Below are 22,159 nucleotides of genomic sequence, written 5' to 3'. Positions count from 1 at the left end.
AAAAAATCAATGTTTTAAACTCGGATAATACGGACATATTGTGTCCGAATATATCGTGAATATTTAATATTCTTCAGTAACTTCAAATCAAATGAATATCATTAAAATATCGTAAATATTCGGACAATTATCATATGTGTCAGGGTCCTCAGAGGAGTCACTGTGAACCACTTAAACCCCATCGATGTCGACGAAGGCTCTGATTCCCGGCGCTGAATGCGTTTGAACGCTTTGCGGCGTCTGAGAACATGACCATGAAGACTATGTACAAGCTAATTGGTGACGATTCTACAGGAGAAGTACTCTACCTTGTGTTGGACAAGCCTGGCGTCTTTCTTGATTTTAAAGAAAGCTCGAAGGGGTCGTTGTTGTCTAAAACCTCCGTGGCCAGCTACTTTGGGAACGTAAAAAGACATCTTATAGAGCTTTACCCAGCTGTTGGGGCTGTGGCAGGTCGTCGTTTGCAGAAAATAGCTTCTGTACTGGACAAGTATTGCTCGAAGAGGAGTACTGAATTTACCCACCAAGCGCCTCCGTGCACCAAGAAAGACCTACGTCTTTTGACTACTGCAATACTGAGTGAGGCTACCCATGATGACGACTACAAGGACGCTGCACTTATGAATTTACTTTGGTATTTCCTGGGCCGGTCTTCAGATACGATGTCTTTACTCAAAAGTCAAATAGCAGTTTTCCCTGGTAGGTATTGAGAGAGCACAGGAGCTCGCAATGACTAAATATCGTGGGCCGGTAGCACCCCGGAATTTAATTTGTTTTTACCATTGATATTTTGGTAATTGTATTTTATTTTGCAGGAGGATGTATCTACATCAATTTTAAGCGAATGAAGTCTGCTAGCTGTCAAGGTGCTTCACTTTTTCACGACCGTGCAAACTTTGCATCTTGCCCTATTCACACAGTTGCCGTGGCCACAATAATGCAATCTACTCCAAGCGAATATTTGCTTGACCACCTCCCTCGCGAACCGGAAGACATCCATCAAATCCACCTAGGTGAGACGTCTCTAATTGAGCTGCTCGAAGCGAAGGTTGCCTCTGGAAGAGAAGAAGATGCTCTGAAGACCCAGCTTGAGCAGCACCGTTCCACAGTTCCAGGAATCCACGCGTACGTTAACCGATTGCTTCGAAAGTGGAGTGCTTTTTGCACAAAAGATGGAGCCGCTTTGGCGAAAGGGTTGTCATCCCATTCATTTCGGCGCGGCGCTGCTCAAAGTGCAAATGGTAGCAGCAGCATTAGTACCCCTTGGATAATGGATAGGGGCGGTTGGAGTATGACCGCGGTCAGTAAGGCCTTCAATTACATAGTGAACACAACGCAAGAAGATCAAGCTGTGGGAAAAACGCTTGCTGGATGGGATTAAAGAGTGACGCTCGTCTACCAACTTTTGAAGGCTTCGATGATGTAGTCGTCCGTCGGGTTCGTCTACTTCAAGGTCTCCTCTTTGGAATTGCTCAAGGATTCTCGGATACTCTTAGCTTACGCGATGACGCGGTGGAAGTTTTCATGGCGGTTATCATCTTGCATTATCACGACATGGTTCAAATGGCTCCAAGTTCCCCCTATATTGCACGTGTACGACAAGCATTAGGTAAGCTCCATATCACAGAAAGCGAGGTGGCCTCATGGTGCCTTACCATTCACAAGACCCTTATGCGTACACAACACGTAGATTCTCAACAAGCGGGTCGCGGCCAGACCGCTGAGACGAGAGCTGACGAGCTACTTCGCAAGCGAACCACGCTGCTTGAGCAGCAAACAAAAATTGTGGACGGCTTACTGAAGCAAGTCCGCCTGCTCAGCGACCGCGTACAGAAGCTTGAAGGTTCATCTTGTGGTCCGGCAACACCGCTTCCAGTACCACCGCTTCAACCTGGTGCCAGCGATGTCAATCGACCAGCAGCAAGGCTCGCCGCTGCTGGTCGAAGGAAATCAGGACCCAAGTCGCTAACGGCAGTGTGGCTCGAGGGGTTCTGCAAGTTGGAACCCTATGCACATGAAGACCGTAGACGTTACCATGAGATGAAAGTTACGGTTGCATTTATGCGTTTATTCTTACCGAATGGGTATGACGCCACTGGGAACTGCGCTGCCGACAAAGAGCGAATTCTAGAGACTGGTCGTGAAGCTGAAGCGAATATCCGAGTCCTGCTAGATTCACATCACAAGAAGGCGAAATCGTACGGGACTGTGATTAGAGTTCTAAAAGAGATGCACGAGGCGGGCAAGCTAAACGGCCAAATTCAGCATTACCACGCGCAAGTCCGCGAAGGATGCGTCATCGATGACTCGCCTCCAAAGTCCTTTTACAAGCTTTCACTCTGCAACATACAAGATTCAACATGAGGCTACATCTACCAGTCGCCAACATTTCGAGTCATCGCACCGTGTACTGCATCGAGCTGACGACGGCCTTGTGCCAACTTGCGGGTCATGCATGACCTGCGTGAAACCACAAATCATTTTGTAAATACTCTTTTTCCCTCAATACTACACACACTTTACTGGTACCTGGAATTTGTGCTTGTTTGGCCACAACCACCACAATACAAGAACAGTGTTTAAGCCTGCCACAGCGGGAAATGCATCTCACTGGGACGCTGTTGTGATCACCGACCCAACCGACCATTACCTCCCCTGCCACGAGCTCCACACGGGGCCACTTGGCACCACATCAGCTCCACACAGCATACAATGACGGCGAGGTCCATTACCTCCTCCACTATTAACCCCACACTGCATGTAATGGCGGCGAGGGTCACCACCGCCCCGCCACCAGCTCCACACTGCATCACACTGCACGTAAGGGCGGCTAGGGCCATCACCTCCCCCGCCTTCAGCTCCACAAGCGTCTCGTCACAGGATCTCACGCACCGCAGATTTAATACGCCGCACTTCACTTCACGAACCCTTCACGCCACACTCCAGAACTGCTTCCTCGCTGATGGCAAGTTATGATGTATGACACACTTGTTCTAAAAAATTACTAATACTCTTTCAGAGGTTGTCCGATTGTCCGATCAACTTTATTTTTGTCCGAACAGAAACGGTATGGTACACAATTCCTGTATTATACCTTCAGCTACCAAAAGGTACTCAAATAGGACCGGTACACTAATTCTAGTCCTACACAGACTCTTCGTTGTCCCAAATCGTAAACTCATCGAAATAGTCCTCACTGAGGGCACCCCCGCTATCGCTCACGTCGTCAGCATTTTCGCTAGTGCGCTCCTTCCACTTTGTGCAAAAGAGCTCGCCGTAAACGTCGTGTCGCGCCACATGCCAATCTCCAAATCTTGGAGAAAAACCAACTGCTGCCACCGAGCGCTCAACGGCGTCAGCTGAAACATCGCGCCAAGCGACGTTCACCTAGTTCGCCACGGTCTCAACCGATGGTGGCTTTGGATTTCCTCCGCGAGTGTAGAGCACAGCATCAGACTTATTCCAGCTGTCAATGATGGGCGACAGCTTGTCCTTGAACGACTTGTAGATCCCGATATCTCCCGCTTGCACGTAGGGTGTCGTGCCTCCTGGGATGACGAACATCTGCACCCCTTTCGCGGCGCACCGAGCCTTCCCCATCTTAGAGATGTGTACACGCATGCTGTCCCAGACCAGCGCTTTTCCCTGCGTGCACGTGTCGAAAATGGGCGGAAACACCAGATCCAGCCAACGAGTGAGAAGCGCCGAGTCGACCCATGCCTTGGGTTAGTTTACGACGTAGACGTTGCCGTAGCGCTCAATCTTGCCATTCTGCTTGGCCCCTTTCCAAACAACAGCGGGGGAAGCTTGCGGCCGGTTGCCGTGACGGCCAGCACAGCCGTCACCCGCATTGAACACGACGTGGCGAGCTCCAACTTGGTCCACCGTCTGGCGGCGCGGGTCCTCGAAGTAGACGGCCGTCTCATCCATCAGGACGGTGTGATCGTCGCTAAGCCCATCGATGCGTGACGTGAGATAGCTTAGAAAGATTACCGCCCGGTCGGTCAACACGTCATCGGTTAGCACGGTAAGATTGGTGGTGCGGCGCAGCGACAGCCCATACGGACGCATGAAGCCGTTGACCCAGCGGTCCGACGCAACGAAATCTGTATCGCCCAGCTCAGATGCGGCAAGCCGCTGCCCAGCGTCGCAAATCCAATCACGAGAGACTTTCTCTTTTGCAGACCGACAAAACCGCACTTGATCGAGCAGGATATCCTCGATCTCGGAGAGCCGTGGCTTAGCGCCCGCCCCAGCCAGGCGGCTGCGTAGCGCTTGCGCGGCCTTGATAGCGGTGCGCTTCTTCCACCAGTAGCGCACCTGATCTTCGGAAACCTTCCAGCCGCGCTCGTTCTTGAAGTAAACAGCGGCAGGGGTGGGCACACCGCCGTTTTTCTTGATCCCCTGAACGACCTCTTTCTTCTCGGCCATTGACCTGGGCATGCGTGACGACGGCATCTTCACCGGGAGTGCTTTTGCTGCTGGGGGCTTGTTGGGACTGGTAAAACTCAGAATAAAGAGAGCCGACCAAGAAAAATGGTGGTTCTGGTCATTGGTGGCTGGTGGTTATGATATTATATTTGGTACGGTACAGTATTATTTGAGTACCGTCAAAACGGTACACAATTAGGTCTAGGTATACGTTTTGGAGGAGTACTCTATTCGGCATTATCTGTTAGTAGCCTCAGAGAGAGGAACACATAAAAATGTACATAACTTCAAGTACAATGCTCGGATTGAGGTGCTACTTGTGTCATTCCAAAGAAAAACACAAGTTGATTTTTTTTTAATTTTTTAGATACAGCTGTGCTATATCTATGCAGTTATGTGCGAAGACGATCGATTTGACGGTGTTGCCAGTTTAGTAGCCGTTTTAGACTGGCTTTTATTATGCTCTGCTGTTCAGCTGACAGACCGAATGTTCCTCAGGGCTAGGGATTAACGAGTCCTGTCTCGAGTCATACTATAATAAGGCACATTCAACCGTTTCTTTTCGTCGCATGCGACGGAAAACCATGATTGATTGGTTAACGGGCTAGGTGGTCGCATGCAATGAATCACATAAATAGACTCACATGCGACGAATTCGACTCAGGTGATAATTTCTTCGCACGAGGACGTTCCTCAAAACCACCGATCAGAACGCTATTTGTCTCGATTATCGAGACAATGGAATTCGAGGATAAATTTACTTCAATGTGGTCTTGTCGATCTAAGCGCGATACCTCCAATAACAACCTTTGCTTTCTTTCTCCTGCTCGCACAAACCGTACGATGCTCGGACCGCTTCCTCCTTCCACCAGCCAGAGCTCACAATACTGTGGGGCCGACGACGAGGAGTTATGCTCAGATATTTTGCCGACTGATGTCTTTGTGGTGGCGAAAATCAAGGTACAGTAAACTGCGTGTTGTTCGAGAGCGGATTAAATGGAACACACGCGCCGAGCGCTTACAGTAGTACTGGAAGGGCAGTTTAAACTGTATTACTGGATGCGTTTTGCCGGATTCGAGCGATTATTGTCTTTGGTGGGTCGGTCTAGATCCCTTGCAATCTGCTCGCAGAGCTCTCGAAGAGCCTCTTGTGTCGCCTGTGAGGATGTTGCAGACGTGTGTATCTTGGTTAGCTGGTGGCAGCTACCACCATATTCGCTGTATAACTGGGACAAGTAGAGCAGATTTTTTCGGGTCGTACATACCGTATTGCGGGCAATAAATGGATGTCCTATTGTCCCGGCCAAAAAGGCTCGGACGGAAAATAAAAAAATCAGGTGGCCCAAATAAATTTGATAATATCTTGTCTTCCTGCTGAGAACTTAAGACGTGCTTATCCTTCTTTGTTAGATGCCCGTCTAAAGAAACCGCTCAGACATGCAGCGCGTCTTACATGAGAGCGGTATAGTCTAAATTGTGCACGTAATTTAGTATCTCTATCGCGAAAAGATGTAAGGCATGAGTCCTTACATACTTGACCTATCATAACTTAAGCTCAGCGCAAATTGAAGCCCTCAGCTTTCTTCAGTATGCTAAGTGGTATGCTAGCTTCCTGTAGCGCCAGGTTTGAGCCAATACGGGCGTCTGTGAGGAAAGTTATAGGCCGAATTCATCGTCTATCGGTGACCACCGTGCTGTTGCTGTTACATATCAAAAATGTCATTGCAGTAGTCGTACTACTGCAATGACATTTTTGATATGTAACAGCAACAAATAACTGCAACAAACAGTGGGTCTTTTCGACAGCCAGAATGAAGGGGAAGGGCTTCGAATTTGCAAAAACCGACATCCGATTCGGACCCAGCACCCATTTTTACCGTATATATCTAAATGTCGATATAGGTTTTCGAACGGCAAAACACCTTAATTATAGCGCAAAGTCCGTCCGAGGTTTGGTGGCCGGTACAATAGTATAGCGCTCGAGCTTCCTGTCACCAATGATGATATGGAGGCTACGGCGGTTGGATTTTGCCCTTTGAGTAGAGTTAGTGCAATACCGGGCTGCATCGGTGCTATCGATGGGTGGTTGTGTCCGATTAGAGTGCCACGTACTGAGGCGTGCTACAGCATTTTTTTCTGGTCACTACCAACGTTACGATGTTAACGTAGACGCATACGCAGACTATAGATGTCGATTTACTGCAATGACGTGTCGGGCTCCGGGGGGCCGCAATGATGCTGTTGCATTTCTCCAAAGGTCGCTAAGTCGCGTGAGAAAAAAAACATAACAGGGCCCTATTTTGTTGTTGGAGAAAACGCGTATCCTCAGACACATGTGGTGCTGACACCTATAACCAACCACAATTGAGAGAAGGATCCAATCGAGACAGAAACAATTTTATCTAAGTCAATGCTGCATTCGTATTGAAATGGCATTTGGACTTTTAGTGAATAAGTGGAGAACATTTAAAAGACCACTGTGCTTCAGCTTGGCGAACGTTCCTACAATCATACATGCTAGTATGTGCCTACACATTTTCTGTTTTGAATAACATCGCATTGAGAATTCTGATACTGTTAAACGCATCATTAAAGCCATATGTAAAGAAGTGAGGAGGTGGAACGAGGCCAGAGGCCTGCCTTATTGGTTAAACTCAGTATGAGACTGATGGTGAAAGCTGTGATGCTCTTGGACGAATCGATTCGCGAAAGTGTACTCCAACACATCTCAAGTCACGATTTACATCGACCACTTCACAATTCGCGTCGGCGCTCAAAGGATGTAGAAGTGAAATATTACATAAAAGGTAAAAATAAATTGATCTTGTTTAATATTCACTGCATAATTCATTTTCCGTAAAGCCTCAATAGATATCTTTACTTTCTCTAAATATTTCGCATACGTTTCCTCCTCGTGATACGAGGACAGTTTGATAATAAAAGCATGACCATAAAGAAGTAGGTCAAGATCCTGTTTTAGTCTCTCGACTGAGTCACCTCCAGTGTGGACCAGCTCTCGGTCGACATCTGCCAATTGTCGACGTATATCACTTAGCATCGTTAAAATGCTTGATTTTACTTATAGTCTAGAAGTTGTAGAAGCTGCAGCACGGTCCACTGCGGCCCGACGATCTCTTACATAGGTAGTAAATGAGACGACTGACTGCATATCATTTTCCTTGCGAGTATTGGTCTTTGATGGAATCGAGTTTGCCGAGGTATTCTTTCCGTGGGTTGAAACAGCATGATCAATCGCATCAAATTGATCCTTGTCGAGTATTCCACTCTTGACGTAGTTCTTGAGCTCTGGTTTTACCTAATACAAACATGCAATTAAACAGTAAAATATTTATTAGTAGCTACACCTTATAGTTTTCGGTCGTGCCATATACGTGCTTGCACTTACTTCCAACAATTTCCGCAAATACAGGACGAACCCACGACCACTAAACCAACCGGCGGAAATCGTTTTCATGCTGGTCAGACGTACATAATTTCCTTTCTGCTACAATGTAATACCGATTCGCCCCCTACCACATATCATACAGGTTTTTGCTGAGTGATCCTTGATAACTGAAGGATCTATGCCGACGAAGAAGTCATCTGTAAGCATGAACTGGCTGTATGTGTTTATTTCCGGGTACGAATATTATCGTGAGAGCGAAAACCTGGATTTCTAATCGATGCTGTAGTCGATTTGACACCACTGTTGCTCCAGGAATCGCGCGTAAGAAGCTTCACCGCCGGTGGTTTGCTTTGAAACTGACTACCGTATTTAAAAGGCGTCAATTTATTCTGTTATGTATGGTCGCATAATCATTTTCAACCGCTGCGACCGCACTGTACATATTCATGCGATGCGATGCGGCCGGTTGTGAATGGGCCTAATAAATCGAGCACCCACGGGAGTTTATCAATTGCTGCAGTATCAAACCTTACACCCATGCTCTCAATGCCGGGCTCTTTTCAATCACAGGTAGCGTGGAGTGCATCTCAATCGCAGGCTCAACAGTAGACAGCGCGGTCATCGCGTACTGGGTCTCGATCGCGGGTAATACCGCAGTTTCTCTGCTAGCTCGTCTCGGAGCTCGGTTATTGTTTTTGCCGCGGTTGTTGGATGCTTCCTCCTCTTCGAGAAGCTTACGCGTCAGAATTTTTCCTCTTGTGCGCTTACGCTTCCTTTTACTTGTTTTTGTAAGCGATGCTGGCAGGATCAGAAACTCCTATCGCACCACTTCTGATACTTGAAGCCCACCAATTGTGCCACTTGTTGCGCCTTCTCAAGACGTTCTCTGCGGCTGACAGAATAATCAACCTGTTGCCGTCCAAGAACCCAGTCGCGAAGACTTACTTCCGCTTCTTGTGGCAAGCGAGGCGACGGGTCACAGCGTTTTGGCTCGCGAGGGATACCTTTGCGTGCTGCAGTCTCGTACTTCTTAAGGGTACTATGCGGTGTGCCACATTTATCACTGGTCGCCTTCGTAGTGGCCCCAGCTAGCACCGCTTGGACGGCCCGTCCAATTCTGCTTCTGTGTAGTTCCCGCGAAGCTGTCCCATTGCTCTTGCCTGCTGGAAATCGGACTGCCAGTCCGAAATTGGCGGGAATGGGTTGCACTACGGTATATATAATGCTTCCAGTTTTCTCACAAAATCGTCCGACATCGATTTTGACAAATAAAATTACGCTTTGAAAAGATTCATTGTCGGTACCGGCTGAAAATAAAGCGGCTACTAAGCTGGCAAAGCTACTAAACTGTCAATTTACCTTACGGAAAACGCTGGCACTTTCAAAATTGAACAGCTGCTTACATAACCTATATCGTCAACAAAATGTTAATGCACTCAAATTAAACCAAAAATGTGGAACTTGGCGCATGGAGTCCATGCGCCGTGAATGTGAGCAACAACACACACATACATTCTTACCTCGAAGACGAGAAGGCTAACACGGCGTTTGCTGATTTGAAGACCGACACTGCTGACCAGCTACTGACTGTCTTTAGTATCGCCAGCACAAACAAAAACTTGTGCTCGAGTACCTGTACGACTTGGTCAGAAGAAGTCCCTGAAGAGTTGTCAAGAATTTCAACTGGCTTAGCACTGGTGTTGGCAATTTCTGGCTTTACACCTGTGCACGTAACCACTCCTTCCTTCGTCGTTCAGCGATGGATTCCATAGATCCTTCGCCACCCTTTGACTCAAAGTTTGAGCCCCGACTCGTAAAGTCCTGTCGACATTCTAGCCCTGAGCTGATTTCCAGCTCTCAAGTATTTGATAAAAGAGGTTTGATTTTGAGTCTCAAATTGGAGCGCAAAGTGGTGACTGCTGCTAGTAATATCGCTGCTTGTGGTGCCTCAGGACGATTGGTTATGTCTAGACGTTCGTTGCGCTTGCCTGGCAACTGGAACTTAATAGACAATGAAAAATAATTCGGCTCCGTTGGCGCATGTAACGGGATCATCTCGACGTATGCTAGCTATTTGACAGGCAATAACTTGGAAACACTACCTCAGCTTTTAGTGACATGCACGTGGTAGCGGATTCCAGCTCGAATATTGGAGTAGTGTCGTGTGGTCGAGTGAAAGTGTTATTAGAGGTTGAAGCTGTAGAGAGTGTAGGTCTTGTAAAAGTCTTATAGATGTTGAGGTAGAAGTGCGAGGTGAACGGTGTATTTAATAGTGAATAATGCTGATGTCCCTAACGTGCATGCCTTCATTGGCTTTCTAGTAGAGTAACAAGGATTTCTTACTGTATCTGCGTATTTCTGGGTTTTCTTTCGTGCCTATGTTGTCTACCCTACTTCCTTTTCTGTATTTTACGGCACTTGTATTTTTATCGAACTTAATGTAAGCTCACTGTAGCTGCATGCACGCAACGCAGCAGTTTCATTGACATTTAGCCTCTGGCTATGAAAAAGCAAGCCAGGACTGATGCATCCGTGCTGTCTGGCTCGTAGGCCCGGAGGCCAGAGGCAGATATGACATCTTCACCGGGTGATCTCTGACCTCGCAGAGAGGTAAACCCAATGTAGAAGCTGAAGACAATGTGAAACGTGTTTGAGGTTTGCATCGCGTTCTCATGTTGCTTCGGGTTCAAGCAGCCCATGCGGCTCCGCGAACCACTCGCACTTCTTGGCTCTGGGCCTCCGTGCTATTATTTTCCGATGATGGAAAGATCTTCACCTGTCTCATGATCCATACTCCAAGCGTCCCGATCTCCAAGATATAGCTCCAGTTCAGCTTGATACTGCTCAAACGTCCCAACAAAGGGTGATGGTTTGTTGCTGCCGCGTAGTTGAGGCTGCTGCACGCCCGTTTGTTGCACAGCCCCTACTGCTGCTTTCCCATTTCCACCGTTGCTCATTCTTAATAGTTAAAATTACACTACATTCGCGAGAACCTTTGGGTTCATAACCTAGCAGCTCTAGCGCTGCGAGTAAGTGTAGTATAGACAGAAGATGCGAGCACTTGCGTTGATTAAAGCAAAACGCAGAGTAACAGTCAAGATAAATCTGCCGTGCACGAGCAGGAAAGCACCAGCCAAAAAAACTTTGACCATACAACTCATCCATCGCGCTTGTAGTTCTACTCATAGACATCAATCTAGAGCACAACCAGGATATAAGTGATAAGGTGAGAGGTCTATTGACACGGTCAAGTCCCTAACTCACATAGCGGAAGGAGGCTGAACTCTGCAGAACGGAATAATCCCACACACGAGCAGAAAACGTTGTCCATATTCCACTGCTTTAAAATTTGGAGAGTGTACCTCGTTGAAGGAGGATGCCCAGTCGAAACGGATCACCGTTCACTAGAACCCGTCTTGACCCAGAAGACAATTAATCGTTGCATTTGCAGATGGTATGACCTACCAACGAAATTCAATTTGTGATTTCGGTATATTTTAGGACCAACTAACACCGTCGCGGACGCATTGAGTCGTCGTCCTGACTTCGAAATTGATTTCGAGCAGGAGAAGCAGACACAGATAAACGCAACCTCTCAATTGAAGCCACTAACATTGTTGACGTTAATTCGGCGATCTCAACGACGCGCGGGGTGGACTGAAGAAGCAATCAAGACAGACAAGAAGCTTTAAAATCTTCATTTCAACTCGGATAAATTACTCATGTACTACAATAAGAAGAATGGATCGCATCGGATCGCCATACCGTACGACGATGTGGAAATGCGAAGCACAATTCTGTTGGAATACCATGCCATTGCCACGTTAGGACACCCTGGCATTGAGAAGACGATCGAAGAAATTAAGCTGAGGTTCTACTGGAAAAAAAACCTACACAAACATGTCCGAGCAAATATCGCTCCGTGTGAGCCCTACCAAAGAAAGAAGCGCCGGACTGGAAAATCTCCAGGACTGTAACATCCACTAGAGCTCCCAACAGGTCGATGGACATCGATTGGCATGGACTTTATTACCGGGGTGCCCTGTACAAACTCAGGCAATGATACAATTCTGGTGATAGTGGACAGACTCACGAAGAGAGCTCACTTGATTCCGACCGTATTGAAAATCACGGCTCAACAACTCGCAGAGTTATTTGTGGAGCAATTTGTTAAGTTACATGATCTTCCAATGGATATTGTGTCGGATAGAGACTCATATTTACCTTTCCACGGTTTGGGAAGCGTGTGCAACAATTATCGGCGCAAAACTGGAGATGGCGTCGGCCCACCACCAGCGAACTAAGGGTCAAGTTAGCGAGCTAATACAATTCTCGCTACCTACCACGTCCGCGGATTTCGAAATGACTGGGACAAGCACATTGCCCTGATGTCCCATCTGACTTCTGCGTGTTCAAACTTGTCTCCGAGGTGGATGGTATCCGCGTCGTGTCGTCTAACCACATCCGAACTGGTTTCAGCACCCATAGTCTCCAACGCTGAGTCCGCCGTAGCTTGATCGTCGTTAGGCTTAATTCCCTCATGTAGTAATACCTTCCGACTATCATAGTATTGAGTCGCGTCATAGTGCTGGTCCACCGAATTTACCGAGACGGCAGAACTAACTTCCCTGAACGCAAACTCCCTTCCAGTATAGCTTACATCCTGGCGGCATGCTGTGGCCACGTCCGAATCACTCTCAGCGTTTAGACCCACTGACGCCGAGTCCACCGCTGTAATGGGGTAAGAGATACCGTCACTAGCTTACACTATAGTGTGGAGGAAGCTCGCAATAGTAAAACTAAGTCTTAGGTTTGTGTCAAATTCAACTCTGATTTATTTAGGACCAGGGCGGCTACCCCTGGCCTCGTGTGAACCACTCAAACACATGACTTTATCTGATTGGTCAATAAGTGAGTCTGTCTCCTCACTATCAACCAATCAGATGATGACACCTTGGCACACGGGTAGCGTGTGCCACTTTACCGACTTATGTAATAACTAAAGAAATATCTACCTACTTATGTAATTGGAGTTGGGCCCATTACATCACCCTCCTCTCTAAGTTGCGCTGCGCACGGAACACATTTGAAGAAAACTCGAAAACCGACAAGGCGGAGACATCGGAGACAGCGCGAAGGGCGGCAGCGCCAGCGCGTCGCTGGCGGTGGTAACAAGGGCAAGCCCAGGGTCGACAGGTGCGCCACAAGCGCTGGATGTACTGCGATGGCCGTCACTGCGTGTCTCGGCTCCCAGGACACACATCGACGAAGTGCCAAGCGTACATGCGACTTAGAAGACTCCGAACTGGAGGCACTTGGATCACGGACACGAAGAACCTCCATAGCCGACTTCGTGGAGAAATGGTCAATGCACGGGGCTTCCAGTCAGAACGCCAGGGTTCGATTCCCACCAGGCGCATTCACTCACACACACGCGAGTGTTGTTTTGCTGCCAGAACGGAATAGCTTCGAACATCTCGAAGACATGAGACTTGTCGACGGAAGTCAACCACTTGAGCAACCCAAGTGAGCATCCCGTTGTCACCACTGGTGTCACCAGAATCAGGTACTTGTTGGCCACCGTGTCGCCGCTGGTAATCGAAGTCGTTTCGGCGCCGTCGTAGCGTGTCGGGTTGACAACCCACTGGTCACCGGTTCGATGTCGCCGGTGGTTTCTTGTTTTCATTCTTGCACTGACAAGTTGTGTCAGTGTTCGCCGCGGCTCACGCCGACGTTGCACGCGTCGGAGCGCGGCGTCGTTGTCGTCTCCTCGTGCGGGTCGTTCTCGTGGACGTTCTCGATCTCGTTCACGGTCTCCGCGGGGTGACCCGCGGAATGCTTCTTCTCAAGCTGCATGGTCTCATACTCGTGGACCACGTCCGGAACGTCGCGGAGAAGATTGGCGCGGGGCTCCCGCGTATCATGCTCTAGGGGATAACCGAGCCAACGTACCAAATAGCGGCGCGCGGTTGGAACCGCACGAGGGACACGACTACGGACGTTACGTTGGTCGGTCGAGCTGTGGGGATCCTCGTGGTCAACGATACGCTCCACAATCCAGCGCGCATCACCCACCGAGTCAATTATCGGTGGTGGGCCTTCACGATGATACGGTGTACGCTCTGTACGTTCAGGGCGAGGTGGAGACTGTTTCGAACCGTGCGTTGGACACTCAGATTGGAGCTGAGCGGGCGGAAGATCGTGCCTGGCAGACGCGTCAGGCTCGTCGGGCTGGTCGCCCGACGCATCCTCCGTCTGCTGGCTCGGGTCAGGAATCGTCGCAGGGAAGTACCGCTTCAGTCGCCCGACGTAAAAAGTCGGGTGAAGTCTAAGTGACGACGGGATGTCCAGGGTGTAGGCGTCGCCCACAGACTTGGTTACTCGAAAAGAACCGATGAAGCGTGGAGCAAGTTTGTTGGCGCCGAGGTTGGTTACGGCAGAAGCTCGGATTCCCTCGGTCGATAGGAGAACGCGATCTCCTATCTTGAATGCATTCACGTTCTTTCGACCGTGCTTGTCAGCTTGTTCCTTTTGCTTGTCCACTGCATTCTGCAGTGCGTCGCGGACGAACCTTGAGATGGATTGCCTTTGCATGACGAATTCCGCAACTGCCGAGCGATCAGCAGGAAGCACCGAGGGTTTCGGTGTATAATTGGCCGTGTTAGCTTCCTGCTCACGAATCTTGCTACCTGTATCGATCAAGTTCTGCGACGTCCATCTCGTTATTGGAGATGCAGTACGCCGAGGAGGCTCGATGGAGTGCTTGGACGGAGAGCGAGTCAAGGCGTTCACACTGGCTACACCCGAAGATAACCCTGAAGTCGAGTGCGCCGGCAGGCCTGTTGGCACCGGTGAGGCTACCGGTGATGACCACGACACGGGACTCGTTGTCCGCAGGACTGACCGCAACTTCAGCATCCATGTCAACCGAAGGAGATCCTCCCCCACCAAGGGTGGAGCTGCCAGCATCCATGGGGTGGCCCACGGCGAGAAGTGCCGGAACACGTGGGTGTCGAGCGTTGTTCACGAAGAACGGCGTCATGCCCGTCGAGGAGTGCTTGACGTTGTTGAGTGCGAACTCGGCTAGCGGTAAGAACGAGCTCCAGCTCGTGTACGAAGTCGCGTAGCTGCGGAGAACGTCTTCAAGGACTCGGTTGACGCGCTCTGTTTGTCCATCCGTCTCAGGATGTGCCGCAGTCGACATCAGCAATTTGTTCCCAAGAGCTCGAAGAGGCGTGACCAGAACGCGGATGTAAACCGCGGGTCGCGGTCGGACACGATCGACTCCGGTAGACCGTGGTGACGAAAAATCACGTCAACGAAGTGGGCCGCGGACTCTTCCGCGGTGATTGAGGCTGCCACCGGAACGAGATGGACCATCTTGCTGAAACGATCGACGAACACAAGTACACCCGCGCGCCCGGCTGTATCGGGCGGAAGACCGAAGATGAAGTCCATCGAAATGGAGCGCCAGGCTTCCGTGGCGATCGGAAGAGGGCGCAATGGGGCCTGAGACGTCGAAGACGGTTTGACTCGCTGGCAAGTTTCACATGTGCGGACCCACTTGCGTACCCACTTGAACATGTGCGGCCAATAGAAGTCTCTCGACAGAGCCGCGTACGTCTTCTCGCGACCGAGATGTCCTCCAGTCGGGGCGTCATGATACTCGTGGATTATGCGCGCACGTAGATCAGCGTCGTTTGGGACGACGACTCGAGGTCCATCGAACCTGTCGATGCTGTACTTGAGCAGATTGCCGTCCAGTCGACATCGATCGATCTGATTCCGCGTGGTCTTTGACAGGGCACTTAGCGTGTCACTACTAGGAGCACGCAGGTGCTTCATGATGGCACCGTATATAGGGTCATCATCGTACGCTGTAGCAATCTCGTCGCCCAGCGGGAGCGTGGGCGTGGTCAACGTCAAGTTGATGCCTGACGACACGCAGACCGCACATTCATCGTCGTCCTCATCAGCCAGCTGATGTCCTAGCGCTTCACGGGGATCGTAGTCCGGACGCCGAGACAGCGCGTCGGCGAGAATGTTATTCTTGCCCGGCTTGTAGTGAACAACGAAGTTGTACTCGGAGAAGCAGGACAGCCAATGGGCCATCCGTTGCGACAAGTGAGGGCTCTTCATCGCTGTCCGCAGCGATGCGTGATCAGTGTAAACTGCAAATGACTGTTCACCGAGCAAGTACACTCTGAATTTGATCAGAGCGTACCGCATTGCCAGGAGCTCCTTGTCGTGGACTGGGTAATTCTTTTCGGCTGGCTTCAGTTGGCGCGACTGATAGCTGATAACGCGCTCGTGTTCGTCATCATCGAACTGCATCAGCGCACAGCCGATGGCAAAATCGCTCGCGTCGCAGACGACGTGGAATGGCATTGAGTCATCAGCAAGCTTCAGAACCGGCGCAAACGCCAAGCTCGGCTTCACCGAGTCGAATGCAGCTTGGTGGTCCGGTTTCCACTCCCAGATCACGTCTTTCTTTAGCAGCGAGGACAGCGGCTGGATCAACCCAGCGTAATTCTTCGTGTACTTGTGCAAGTAATTGGCCATGCCAAGCCACTGACGCAACTCAGTGGGGCTTGTCGGCGTTGGCCAAGCACAGATAGACGATACCTTCTCGTGATCCGCGCGCACACTGTTCTTGCTCACGTAGCATCCCAACACCGGAATCTCCGGTGCGCAGAAGATACATTTCTTCAGGTTTGCGTAGAGCTTGTTCTCTCGCATCACCTGGAAGACTTGTCTCAGGTGTTTCAGATGTACTTCCACGGCACTGAGGTTGCCCTCAGCGCGGCTGTGCACGAAGATGTCGTCGAAGTAACTCGGCGCGAAGTCTCGAAGCGGGCGAAGCACATGGGAGACCATGTGATTGAAGGTGGCAGGCGGGTTCTTGAGACCATGTGGCATCACGAGCCACTTCCAGAGCATCCCGCTCGGTGTACTTACGGCGATGACAGGCACATCAGATGCTCTCATCGGGATCTGATAGAATCCATCAGTCAGGTCGATGGCGCTGTAGATGACGCTGCCAGCCATGGAGTCCAGTACCATGTCCTTCCGAGGGATCGGAGTCTGCGCGGGGATGGTGGCATCATTCAACTTGTTGAATGCGTGAACAATACGCCATCCCCCTGTAGCTTTCTTCACACAGAACGTTGGACTGGAATGGGGAGAGGTACTCTCACGCACGTGACCCGCCTTTCGGCGGCCCTCGAAGAAGTAATCGATCGTTTTCACTTGATCACGAGGAAGTGGCCATTGTCTGGTGACGCAGTACACTTTCGTACCTGGCGCGAGGTCGATCTCATGCTGAACCCCACGATCCGCCGGTAGCTCGGCGGGGATCTCATCCGGGAAGACGTCGGCGTACTCGCAGGCGGTGTCGTATACGGGATTCGCTGACTCCCGCAAGGCCTCCCAAGACTGCGTTTGGAATCGTTCCTCTCGAGCAGACTTAGGTTCAGCACCTAGCGGACGTGAACGTTCACTGTCCGTTGCGACCGCATTTGCTGACTCATCCACCGAGACTGCCTCGGTGACCAAGCATACTTGCTCGACGTCTCCAGCCTTGAGGTCCCGAAGAAAGTTCTTCCAGGACAAGCCTGGAAGGCGTGTGATCGCCGCCGCTTCGCGCGGCGGACTCGCGATTTCGATGCTGCGCGACCGATTGAGGCCTCCTTCCACGTACTCCAGCGCGCTGACCGATTCCATCGGCGGGCTATCGCTGGTCGTGGAGTCTCGACGAGGTTTCAGGCGTCGTCTCTTCGACTTCTTCTTCGACTTCCTCGAGCTTACGCTCGAGTCTGACGCACTGCTACTCGACGATGCATCACCCTCCTCTAGGCGCGGGAGACCGTACTCGACCGGGCCGGGAACACGCGGGAGCCCCTGCTCAACCGCGGCATCGTTTGACGGGAGCCCAATCTGCTCGATCGCCGAATCGTTCGGCGGGAACCTCTGCTCTACCGCCGTCTCGTTGTGTGGGAGCCCCTGCTCGACCACTGTCTCGTATTGTGGGAGCCCCTGCTCGACCACCGTATTGTACTGTGGGAGCCTCTGCTCAACCACTTCATCATCTACCTCGCGAAACCGCGAGGGCTCGTCGTCCAACAACGTAGCACAAGCCATGCAGAGAGGGCCATCGCTCGCTCTGTGCACTGCCTGTGTCGTTGCTGTTTTGTCCACGACTGTGACGTGGGGCCAGTCTCTTGGCGCCACCAAGAGGTGAGTGAAGACCTCACTCACGTCGAATCCACGTCGACGCTTGACTGATTGGGCCAGCCAGTCAATCTCTGGCTGATATCGCGCAAGCCAAGGGATGCCCAGGATGCAGTCAAACGCGTAGTTCATCTCGATCACCAAGAAGTCGTCCTTGCTACGGAAGCCGTCGAACGTGTACGACAAGGACACGTCACGCCGCGCAGCGCGGCGAGCCTTACCATCTGCGAGGTTGACTTGGATCTCGCCCGGACCATTCCGGACGTGGACGTTCTTGGGTAGTACCGACAAACACGACGCGCGAAGGAAGTTGTTGGTCGCTCCTGAGTCAAGGAGCGCGCGCAGTGGTCGCCGGGCACCGGTGACGTGGAGGCTCACAATGATCAGTCTCGAGTCGCCCGGCGTAGTGGTGGCATTGGTGTGTGCTTGGAGCACGGGAGGGCTCGAAGGTTGGGCTGCCACCGGAGGGCCCGGTCCTTCGTTAAAGCCAGTAGGGCGCCCCGCACCTACTGGTCCTGGTCGTTTTTTGAATGAGCGACCGAGGAGTGTTCCGCATCGACGTGAGAGACGACGGGAGCTGGCGCGCGGCACTCCGCCGCGCGGTGACCCTTCTTCCCACAGCGGAAGCAACTGAGGGAACGATTGCTTCGCCCAGCGCTACCGCGGTAGGACCCGCGACGTCGATCGCTCGACGCGTTGATGGCGTCGATCTCCATGGGCTCGGGGGTAGACTCTCGGGCTTCCGCAGGTATGGCTGCGGCGTACGATGCAGCGACCATGTAATCCTCGCGAATCGCGAGTGCAAACGCCTCCTCGAGAGAGGAGGGCTCAGCTCTGGTGAGGCAGTAGCGGGTCATACCCTCGCGCATGCCGAACACAAATACGTGGACTTGCGAGGCCATGTCGATTGGCTTGGTCACGATGCATGACGCCAGATGTCGCGTCTTCTGGACGTAATCACGCATGGACATCTGCCCTTGCCGAAGCGAGAAGAACTCTGCGCGAACGCGAGACTCATCTTGCGGGGGCTCGAACGCGAGGCGCAAGTCGCTCTGGAGAGCTTCCAGAGTCGGGAAAGCCTCGGGGTCGACAACCAGCTTCCCGAGGGCCCATTCGTTGGCCTTCCCGGTTAACCGGGAGAGGAGGAAGTTCATCTTGGCGGATGACGCCTCGATGCGTCGCGAGGCGATAGCGATGTCGATCTCGCGGAACCACCGGTTTTGCGGGAGCCGGTTTTCACCGGCGCCAGAATACGTAGACGTCTCCATCTTGACGACGTCATTCTGGGATGGACGCGAGGGAGTTGACACCCGCCGATTCGCATCGGCGAGCTCGCGTTCCATGAACTCTTGTGTTGCAAGACGCTGCTGGTCGGGCGTCGCTGAGCTCAGCAGCGATGCGACAACAGCGTCTCCGGACACCGCCACGAGGCGGTGAAGCGCCTCCCACTCCACGCGAGTGAGATGGGGGAATGCAGCATGCTCCAGGGTCGCTTCGGAGATCTGGACTTGGCTCATCGTAGAATTGGTCGTTGGAAGGACTACTAAGTGCTACCAGGTGTAACGGGGTATACCGTCACTAGCTTACACTATAGTGTGGAGGAAGCTCGCAATAGTAAAACCAAGTCTTAGGTTTGTGTCAAATTCAACTCTGATTTATTTAGGACCAGGGCGGCTACCCCTGGCCTCGTGTGAACCACTCAAACACATGTCTTTATCTGATTGGTCAATAATAGAGTCTGGCTCCTCACTATCAACCAATCAGATGATGACACCTTGGCACACTCTACCCGTATGCCACTTTACCTATTTATGTAATAACTAAAGAAATATCTACCTACTTATGTAATTGGAGCTGGGCCCATTACAACCGCCGCCGACTGGATAATGCAGGCTTTTGGCGTACCCATCCCTGAGCTCACCACGTCTGCAGAACTTAACTCATCGACTCCACACTTGGCTCGTGCTTCACCTTCATCACCGTGGTTACTTGTCTTCACCGTCCAGCTCAGTCCTTCACTGTTAGCCTCGACATCTCTTGAAAGTAATACCTCCAGCTTGGAATTTGCAGTCGTCACGCTAGGGCGCTGTACCGCTGAGTCTGCTGCGACGGCAGGACAGACATCCACGCGTCCACACTCTTCACTCGTGTAGTCGGCAGTCCTATGGCACGCTGGGACAGCCCCCAAGTCATTTCTTACGGCTGGATCTTCGAGCGCCGAGTTCGCCGTCACCACATGGTTAATCCCAGCACTTGTAGTGGTCAGGGTGCTCATAGCTGAGTTCACCTCGCCCACAATATTTGGTCTATTGACTTCAAACTTGGTTCGGTCGTCAATAACGGGCTGGTCGTCGCGTAGGACCAGTTCCGAGCATTCTTCAAGGTCTCCTTCTGTTATAGCTGAGTCTTCAGTCGCTGACGCTTCTTCCTTCGTCCTTACAGGACTTGTTCCTTCAACCGCTGAGCTAGTGCTGGCGTCAGAAATGGCGCCATCGTCTACAAACTTGGACAGATGGTAGGAGACATATTGGCCATCGTGTAGCGCCGGCGTACGATCCGCTCGGGCATCTTCCAGGTTGAACGCTGAATTTATAGCCGGGTCACACCTTGTCACCCCTGAAGTTGATTTGACGTCGGCGTTATCGCGACGCCTCTGGTCTTCGTCGGCTCCTGTATCAGCTTCGATCCTCCTCCAGCGTTCGGCGCATGTTAACTCTGGTCCGTTCTCCACTGGAGAGGGTCGGTTTTCCACCGCCGTCGGAATAGGGTATTTTCGTCTTTCCACAGCTGGCGGCTGGTGTGACAACCAGTCTCCGTACGAGAAAACCTTAGATCTACATGTACAGACCTGAAAAACACCCGAAACAATCCCACAAAACGTTATGGACAGGACGGTTAGCAGGCCGCCCCCCCCCGTGCGCGCATATCTCTCGCTCACTTCGCGCTCAGGATGATAGACGGTCCGCAAGTCCAACGGTGCTCACTCGTGAGCGAATGTTGTCTGAATGTAGTGGGTTGAGGGTGCTTACTGCCACACACCAGCTTCCTCCGCGGCATACAAACTCCACCAGTACACGAGCTTGCACGACGCCGTACAGCACTCCCGGCAGCGCCATGGTAGGTCTCTCGCTGAGAGAGCTACCAGAAGAAACTCTTCACCCAGGGTATACATTCGAGTATCATTCGTGGATGTTCGTGGGTGGCGATCCCAGAGGTCATCGCATCGCACGAGTTTTGAAGATCTCTCAGAATGAAGACCCCGAATACCCGATCCGTGTGGACACGGGCGAGATGTTGTCGGAACGCCAAGTAATGAGGCGTATTTCCGACGCATCTGGCGTCCTCTTCAAGGTCTGCAAGTGGCGTAAGCTGCGTACATACATCATGAAGGACGGCGAGGTAAATTAGCCTACGATGTCCAGCAGATTCAATTCTGCGCTGCGTCAGGCAGTCGCCGATGGTTAGGCAGCAGCATCTGTACGTATCCAACAAGAGAATGAGCAAAAGAAGTCGCGGCAACCTGATGATTCTGACGGCGAAGTAGAAGTTACAGCACGCTCCAGTTCTTCGAATACGAGCTCTACGAGGACCCAACCACCTTCAACTGTTGCTTACGGCTCTGCTCAACGCCTTCCACTTGAGGAAAACCCGAAAGGTCAAGTTTTAGTGAAGAATGTGGCGCCTGCATCAAATTCGGATATCATTGAGTTGGATGAAATTGACAATACGAGCCCCAGCACTTCAGCTGTCGTCGGAGTTGTAAATGCCTCGCTTGTATTAAGTCCCGCACGTACTGAAGAAACTACTGGAAGTGAGGATACATCAGAACATGCCACGGATCCTATACCTAGAGAGGAAGAAGTGTTGGCCGCAAAAGACCATTTGAATGATATTCCTACGCGCGTGGGACGGAAAAAAATTCGCCACCAAGCAAAGAAGCGATCCATTGGGTGGCACCAGCCTCGATCACTAAAGAAGAAACATATGGCAATGAGTCCCATCACTCGTTCCGGCACCAATATCTACTATGCAAAATCGTTAAAGGCAAAGAAGCTGCGAGATTTCCTACGCCTGCCATCAGTTCGAGAACGA

General features: G+C 51.3%; 2 protein-coding genes across 2 annotated transcripts; both read right to left on the bottom strand.

The window, feature by feature from the left end:
* Positions 1-3,726: 3,726 nt before the first annotated feature.
* PITG_03250 (uncharacterized protein) lies at positions 3,727-4,431 on the bottom strand (the record flags this gene model as incomplete). Its single annotated transcript, XM_002906282.1, has 1 exon — positions 3,727-4,431. One exon carries the CDS (start codon positions 4,429-4,431, stop codon positions 3,727-3,729), a length of 705 nt encoding a protein of 234 aa, XP_002906328.1.
* A 6,153-nt stretch (positions 4,432-10,584) lies between these two features.
* On the bottom strand, positions 10,585-10,794 carry PITG_03249 (uncharacterized protein; the record flags this gene model as incomplete). Its single annotated transcript, XM_002906281.1, has 1 exon — positions 10,585-10,794. One exon carries the CDS (start codon positions 10,792-10,794, stop codon positions 10,585-10,587), a length of 210 nt encoding a protein of 69 aa, XP_002906327.1.
* Positions 10,795-22,159: the final 11,365 nt, after the last annotated feature.

Source organism: Phytophthora infestans, genomic scaffold, assembly GCF_000142945.1.
Source record: "Phytophthora infestans T30-4 supercont1.4 genomic scaffold, whole genome shotgun sequence".
NCBI classification, from domain to species: domain Eukaryota; phylum Oomycota; class Peronosporomycetes; order Peronosporales; family Peronosporaceae; genus Phytophthora; species Phytophthora infestans.
The sequence above is the reverse complement of the archived record's forward strand: the minus strand, read 5'-3'. Positions and strand labels throughout refer to the sequence as shown.